Source organism: Scyliorhinus canicula, chromosome 13 (assembly GCF_902713615.1).
Source record: "Scyliorhinus canicula chromosome 13, sScyCan1.1, whole genome shotgun sequence".
In the NCBI taxonomy this organism is placed as follows: Eukaryota; Metazoa; Chordata; class Chondrichthyes; order Carcharhiniformes; family Scyliorhinidae; genus Scyliorhinus; species Scyliorhinus canicula.
In genome coordinates this window covers 12,444,983-12,453,045 of record NC_052158.1, presented here as the reverse complement: position 1 = coordinate 12,453,045, position 8,063 = coordinate 12,444,983, and the positions used below count along the sequence as shown (strand labels likewise).

At 48.0% G+C, this 8,063-nt stretch overlaps 1 protein-coding gene across 1 annotated transcript in view; it reads right to left on the bottom strand.

The window, feature by feature from the left end:
• Window positions 1-7,346, bottom strand: part of LOC119976141 (N-acetyllactosaminide alpha-1,3-galactosyltransferase-like) — a 57,191-nt gene extending 49,845 nt beyond the window's left edge. Inside the window, exon 1 of the mRNA XM_038816336.1 lies at window positions 7,208-7,346. Within this exon, the coding sequence (XP_038672264.1) occupies window positions 7,208-7,213 (6 nt within the window). The 5' untranslated portion in view covers window positions 7,214-7,346. The remainder of the gene's footprint in view (window positions 1-7,207) is intronic.
• Window positions 7,347-8,063: the final 717 nt, after the last annotated feature.

Below are 8,063 nucleotides of genomic sequence, written 5' to 3'. Positions count from 1 at the left end.
CCTTCCCAGGTTTAATATTCTACACATGTAGAATCGCTCGATTAGATTTCAGTTCTCAACTCACTTCCTGCAATCCAGTAAACCATTAACAAAATTGCATACGAATCCCATCCTATATTTGAGCGCTCGTTATTCTGCATATACATTCTTCTGAACTTCCTGATCAGATTGTGACCTGCAAGTCATTCCCAGGTTTCTATTGAGGGGTTGGTTTAGCACAGGGCTAAATTGCTGGTTTTGAAAGCAGACCAAGTCAGCACGGCTCAAGGGGCTGAATGGCCTGCTCCTATTTCACATGTCTATATGCTTGGAATCATTTGTGCCCACTTCCTTTCCTTCCTTTCTTATTTTTCCTGAACACTTTGTAACCGGGAATATGTAATACACAGTCCTGCTCTTTGATTTGATTTATTGTCACATGTACCGAAGTACAGTGAGAAGTATTTTTCTGCAGCCGAGGGAATGTACACAGTAAGCACATAGTAGACAAAAAGAATAATCAACGGAGAACATTTGCAAATGGTACGTCGATACACAGTGATTAGTTACAGTGCGGAACAAGGGCCCAAACAAAGTAAATACATGAGCAAGAGCAGCATAGGGCATAGTGAATAGTGTTCTTACAGGGAACAGATCAGTCCGAGGGGGGAGTCATTGAGGAGTCTTGTAGCTGTGGGGAATAAGCTGTTCCAATGTCTGGATGTGCGGGTCTTCAGACTTCTGTATCTTCTGCCTGATGGAAGGGTCTGGAAGAGGGCAAAGCTTGGGTGGGAGGGGTCTCTGATAATGCTGTCTGCCTTCCTGAGGTAGCTAGGGGTGTAGACAGAATCAATGTGGGGGTGGCAAGCTTGTGTAATTCGTTGGGCTGAGTTCACCACGCTCTGAAACTTCTTGCGATCTTGGACCGAGCAGTTGCCATACCAAGTCAGATAGGATGCTCTCTATCGCACATATGTAGAAGTTTGTGAGAGTCGATGCAGACATGCCAAATTTATTTAGCTTCCATAGGAAGCAGAGACATTGTAGGGCTTTCTTGACTGTTGTACATCTCTAGTAATGCCACAACATTCTATTCCACGAGGCTACCTTCACCTACAACTCTTATTTAGCACACTCTGCGTATTCACATACATGAACTTTAACCCTAACTTAGACTTTATTACACTCTCTCTTACTTTAGTCCTGTCTGTCTCTCCCAATGTCCTTGGCACTTGGTATCCATCTCGATTATTATCTTTTGGTTCTCACACCGCTGCCAGATTAATTTATACACTCCCCAGTCGCACGGGCAAATCAAAGGAAATTGCTCCAAGCTGTGTTTAGGTTTTACAAGCTAACTCCCTCTCTCATGAACCTCTGTCCAGCCATGTATTCATCTGCTCTATCCTCCTATTTCTCTGCTCATATGACTGGGATACCAAGGGGAAACTCTATGTTCATTTGAAGACGTAGTCGTCCACCTGAGAGCGAGTTCCACGTCTTTACCACTCACTGCATGAAAGATTTCTTCCCCATATTCTGCCCAAATCTTTATATCTGTTATGTGTCAGATGTCACAAAGAACAATGCGGGTGACAGAGACCACTCTGTACCATACCCTTGCATTGTAACCAGTGGAATGGTGTGACAGATTTGCTAGTTTACACATACCATCTGACCTATTTCTGAAGGCTGATTTTTGTGCTTTTCTTTCATGGGATGTGGGTCTCTTCTTGAACCCCTGCAGCAGCAGCTTGGTGCCACTTACTAAACCAGTTCAGAGGGCAGTCAAGAGTCGCCTGTTACCAGCAAAGGATGGCAGATGGGTTTCCCAACGATAGTTTTGTGATTACCCTTACAAAGATTAACTTTATTTCAGATTTTTCATTCAGTTTACATTTTACCAGAATGCACATACACACTTAAACCTCTGCGATATGAGTTCAGCACCATCAGTATCACCACACAGTTCTTAGTCCTCCTTCCCAGGTTCAATATTCTACACATGTAGAATCGCTCAATTAGATTCCAGTTCTCAACTCACTTCCTGCAATCCAGTAAACCATTAACAAAATTGCATACGAATCCCATCCTATATTTGAGCGCTCGTTATTCTGCATATACATTCTTCTGAACTTCCTGATCAGATTGTGACCTGCAAGTCATTCCCAGGTTTCTATTGAGGGGTTGGTTTAGCACAGGGCTAAATCGCTGTTTTGAAAGCAGACCAAGTCAGCACGGTTCAATTCCCGTACCAGCCTCCCCGAACAGGCGCTGGAATGTGGCTTGTAATGACCTCCAATTAGCATTATTGGTTGGCCAATTGGAGTATGAGCTCCCTCAATGATAGCTCATTGAGGGGGTCCATATAAGCACCTGTGTAGGCTTTGTGATCCAGTCTTAAGTTGACTGGAATGTTGGCAGCACTGTTTGGAGCTGTCCTGTAGCTAGTTATTGGAAACAAATATTGGTGTGGTGACGGGACTCCTGCCTCCTGTGGATTATTACAGTGGCGACGAGGTAAACAAAGAACTTTGCGGAGACCAGCTGCCGCACTTGGAGGGTAAGCCTTGCTATTTCAAAAATGCCGTTTTTTGGGAGGTTAGATGCATTCGACCCGACTATTGAGGACTGGTCCCACTATGTGGAGAGACTGTGTTATTTCTTCCGGGCCAATGATGTAATTACGGATGAAAGGAGATGAGTTATCCTGCTGTTGGCGTGCAGACCCTCAGTTTTTGCCATTATACGTAGTCTAACTTATCCCGATGCGCCGGACACGAATTCTTGAAAGAATTAACGGAATTGATGAAAGAGCACTACGACCCAAAACCACCCCTCATTTTGCGTAGGTACAGATTCTACACAGCGAAGCGGGAAGGCAGAGTGTCAGTCACAAATTTCTTGACCCGCCTGAGGAGGCTGGCGGATAAATGTGAGTTCGGCCCGATGCTAAATGAAATATTTCAGGACCGGTTAGTGTGTGGCATAAACGACCTCAATACAGAAGTGCCTGTTGGCGGAAACACAGCTAGACTGCACGCAGGTGTTACAGCTCACTCTGTCCCTAGAAAAGGCAGAAAGTGGGGCGCAATTGGAGGTAGATACATGTGAGAGGGACTACCACAACGGGTCCAGCTACCAGATAGCTGCTCTCAGGAAAAGCCTGAGCAACAGAGGGCCAAAGGAAAACCCCAGAACTGCCCTCAAGTCTGCTAGGACTAACTGGAGACAGAGGGAAGTACCGGCTGAGGCTCCCCCAACAGAGAAGGACCGTTTCTGGCACCAGACAGAGTGGGGTAACAGCGTCAGAAACCCTAGAAGGAGGTGGCAAAAGAGGAATAGCAGGTGGGGACGCAGGGAAGTACACAACCTAGACGCCCCATCCTCCTCCGTAGGGGAACAATTATATAATATTGCGATGAAGAAAGCAGAACCCATTAGGATTACCCCACGGGTGAACGGTTGGCCGATAATAATGGAACTAGACACGGGGGCGGCCGTATCAGTAATGGGAGTGGCAGCATTTTTAAAAATCAAAGATAGACTCCAGCCACTAACCCAAACAAAAACATCGACAAAACTTAAAACCTACACTGGGGAACCCCTGGATGTTCTAGGAACGACTCATGTACCTGTGGAATATGAGAAACAATTGCTCAGATTACCGTTGACGATAGTATAGGGCTCCGGACCAAGCTTAATTGGATGGAACTGGCTGAAAGACCTAAAATTAGACTGGATGAAAATTTTCCAGAGTGGAAGCGGCCAGTTGAGTGGAGTACTCCAAAAATACCCGGAGGTCTTCCAAGAAGGTTTGGGGGAAATCATAGGCACCAAAGCAACTTTGCACGTGGACCTAGAAGTCCTTCCAAAATTTTGTAAGGCCAGGCCAATACCTTTTGCGTTAAGGAAGAAAGTAGATGATGAAACAGAAAGGTTACGGCGCGACGGCATTATCAGACCAGTACAGTTCTCGGAATGGGCAGCACCGGTGGTACCAATTTTGAAGCCAGGCGGCTCGATACGTCTCTGTGGAGATTTCAAACAGACGGTAAACAAATACGCACTGCTGGACAAATACCCGATCCCGAAAATAGACAACCTATATGCCAAATTGGCAGGTGGGCTTTTGTTCACAAAACTGGACATGAGCCAAGCCAACCTGCAGTTAAAACTGGACAAGGACTCCCAGAAGTTCGCTACGATCAACACCCTGAAGGGCCTTTTTCGTTATACTAGGCTACCTTTCGGAGTGTCATCAGCCTGCGCTATATTCCAGCGGACGATGGAAAATATTCTGCAGGGACTAACGCAGGTGGCGATTTAGTTGGACGATGTCTTAATCACGGGTAGGATGAACAGGTAACACTTAAGGAACCTGGAGGAAGTGCTCAGGCGTTTCGCAAAGGCAGGCATACGGCTTAAAAGAGAAAAATGTGTTTTTCTGGCCCCACAAGTGACATACCTGGGATATAAAGTAGACGAGTCGGTCTTCCACCCATTGGAAGACAGAGTAAGGACAATAAGCTCCCACCACGGTCCAGGAGCTACGATCATTTCTAGGGTTGGTAATCTATTATGGCAAATTTATTGAAAATAGGGCTTCCATCCTAGAACCCCTTCACCAGCTACTAAAAAAGGGGCAAGAATGGAAATGGTCCGTCCGCCAAAACCGAACATTTAGGGACATTAAGGAACAGCTGTCATCCGAAAATGTCCTAGAGCATTATGACCCAAGGAAGGAGTTGGTGGTCACTTGTGATGCATCCCCTTACGGGGTAGGAGCCATCTTAGCCCATAGAGGAAGGAATGGGGAAGAACGGCCAATAGCGTATGCTTCGAGGACCTTGGCGATGGCTGAGAGGAAGTACGCCCAAATCGAGAAGGAAGGACTGGCAGGATATTTGCAGTAAAAACATTTCACCAGTATCTGTACGGGCGGAAATTCACCATAGTGACGGACCATAAGCCGTTATTAGGGTTATTAAAAGAAGACAAGTCAATACCCCCGATCGCATCAGCTAGAATCCAACGCTGGGCGTTGCTACTGGCGGCGTATAGATACGTTCTGGAGCACAGACCAGGAACGCGAGTGGCAAATGCAGATGCTTTGAGCAGACTTCCCCTCCCAGACACCCCGCCGCTAATACCGAAAGTAAAGGAGACAGTAATTACTCTAAATTTTTTGGACACCCTACCAGTGGACGCACAACATATTCGGTTGTGGATGCAAAAGTACCCAGTTTTAGCCAAGATGAAGCATTTACTGCTAACAGGGGAACTGGAAAGACCAATGGAGCCCCAGGTGCACCCATACTGGAGCAGAAGGGACCAAATAACCGTTGAAGGCGGTATCCTATTATGTGGAGCCCGGGTAATAGTCCCAGCTCAGGGCCGTTGGGCAATCTTAACCGAGTTACATCACGGACACCCAGGGGTGTCTAAAATGAAGATGCTAGCTCGAAGCTACGTTTGTTGGACAGGATTGGACACAGACACAGCAGCCTTGGTACGTCGGTGCCAGGAGTGCCAACAGGGGCAAAGAGTGCCACCAGCTGCGCCATTGCACCAGTAGGAATGGCCAGGCAGACCGTGGACCCGCCTGCTTATTGACCACGCCGGCCCTTTCATGGGCTCAATGTTTTTGGTGATAGTGGACGCCCACTCCAAATGGTTGGACGTCCACCGGTTAAACATGGCAAGCACAGCATCAACAATCAAAAAGCTCAGGGCCTCGTTTGCAACACATGGACTTCCGGAGGTATTGGTGTCGGACAACAGAACGGCATTCACAAGTGGGGAATTTGGAAAATTCGTAAAAGAAAACGGAGTCTGTCACATCAAAACGGCTCCTTACCATCCAGCGTCCAATGGCCTGGCAGAGAGAGTGGTCCAGACACTAAAAGCGGGACTCAAGAAGCAGTGGACCAACGTGGGTCAAAGGCACGGTAGAGTCCCAAACAGGGCCCATATCCTATGAGGTTTCAATAGGAGGTAAGATGCTGAAGAAACACCTAGACCAAATAAGGGCAGCGGATCCACACCTGGAGGCAGGCGAAGCAGGACTGCCTCAAGCTGGGATAGCCCAGACGGAAAGGATACCCACCCCAGCCCCGAGCAATTTCTCCAGACCCCATCATCCAGTTGTCAGAGTCGGAGATGGACACAGTCGACGAGGCCGCCGTGACACCTCTCCCCAAGTAGGAGGAAGAACAACTTCCAAGGTCATCAAGAAAAAGACGGGCACCTATAAAGGTAGACCCGCCCACGTCTGAGAATGACCCGGCGGACGACATAGAAGTGACAGACCGGGACATGAGGAGCAGGAAGAAGCTCAGAGGAATGCCAGCTGGCAGGAATTTCTCGGACCTTGGGGGGGGGGGGGGAGGGGTGTAATGACCTCCAATTAGCATTATTGGTTGGCCAATGATAGTTCATTGAGGGGGCCCATATAAGCACCTGTGTAGGCTTTGTGCTTCAGTCTTAAATTGACTGGAATGCTTGCAGCACTGTTTGGTGCTGCTCTTGTATATAATTATTGGCAATAAACAGGAGGACTCCTGCCTCCTGTGGATTATTACATGGCTATTAGGGGCTTTTCACAGTAACAAGCCTACTTGTGACAATAAGCGGTTTTCATTTCATTTTTCATATTGCTCTGCACATAATTCACCTGACAACTCCCCCCCCCCCCCCCCCCCCGAATATACACGTATTTCAAGAAGCCAACTTCCTGGTCGCCATTGTGCAATGTCTTGAAGCACCTGGGCCCCTCACTGACAATTATCCGGTGCTCCCAAGAAGCTTTTGCTGCAGCTTCGCTGCCGGAGCTCATGGGGAACGCTGGAATGAACGTTTTGATCAAGTTACGGTTTCGCAAATACATCTCGACAGCAGTGTTCCCAAGAGCTGCAGGAGAACCCAGGTGAAGTCCGCCAACTCCCCTCCCCTCTACTATTGCATCTCACCAGGAAACACCAGCAACAGTCCCAGTGATATAGACCTGGCCTCATTTGCCTCGCCTGGGGCGGGGTGGGTGGCTGAATGGGGCGAAACATGAGCTGCCATTTGGTGGGGTCGATGATCCCAGCTCGCTTGAGACACACAATGAAGAGGTGCAATTCTAAACTCAAATACTCTGCCAAAGCATTCAAGCGGTTAAGTCAAGTCGGAAACATTTTTTTCCAGTGCAAAATATATTCCAGCCCATGATAAAAGCGGTTACCTGCATGTTGGGTGTTCAGAACCACTTGTGCCCAGGAAAACCTCCAAACTATTTTTCCTCCTCACATTTGCAGTGTCGATTTCTCCGCCGAGGAGGTTAATTTCTCTTCGAGTCACACGGTGACAGGTAAACAGGTGCTGGACCGCTTCTCCGCACACAGAGGGGCGGTTTCAGCTGGATCTTCAGCACCTCTCAGTATTAACAGTCATTTTGTCGTCAAAAGTCCTTCAAGATGCCCTTTTTTCTGTTGTTGTTGTCGTTCTGAATATCGGAGACGAGGACTTTGGGAATCAAAAGGCGTTGGTTGTGCTGCTGGGGAGATTGGGTACCAGTTTTGTTTCGACTTCTGAGCCAGCGCCTCGAACGGCAGAGCTGCTCCTCGCCCACTCTCAATTATTCCGCTTTCTTGTCGCTCAAGGTGTTCTTGCCAGCCTCAAGCGCCTTTTGCCCTTCGAAGTCATTGTCAGAGACGGCGGGAGGGAAGCGGACCTGTATTCCCCCAATTGTCGTTCGTGCAATCCCTACTCCTCTTTCATGATAAATCACTGAGGTCGCGTCCTGAATAATTCCCCCGCTCCCACTCTTCCTTGCCCCCTCCTTACAATAGAGGGGCTGAGGTAAATTTAGCCCTCAATCTCCCTTCCCTCAGGTGGAACTTGTGACTACACCGGTCATGCCTTGGGTAAGCTCAGCTGCACAGTGGGTGGCGAATGTGGTTAATGAGTCACTGGGGAGACTCTGAGTGAAGCTTTCTTTAATTACAGACGCCCATCCTGTGAATGAGATTTCAGAGCTACATGTTCAGATTAGGGGACATGCCCATTTTGGGCACTCGGCCCCTCGAGCCTGCTCCGCC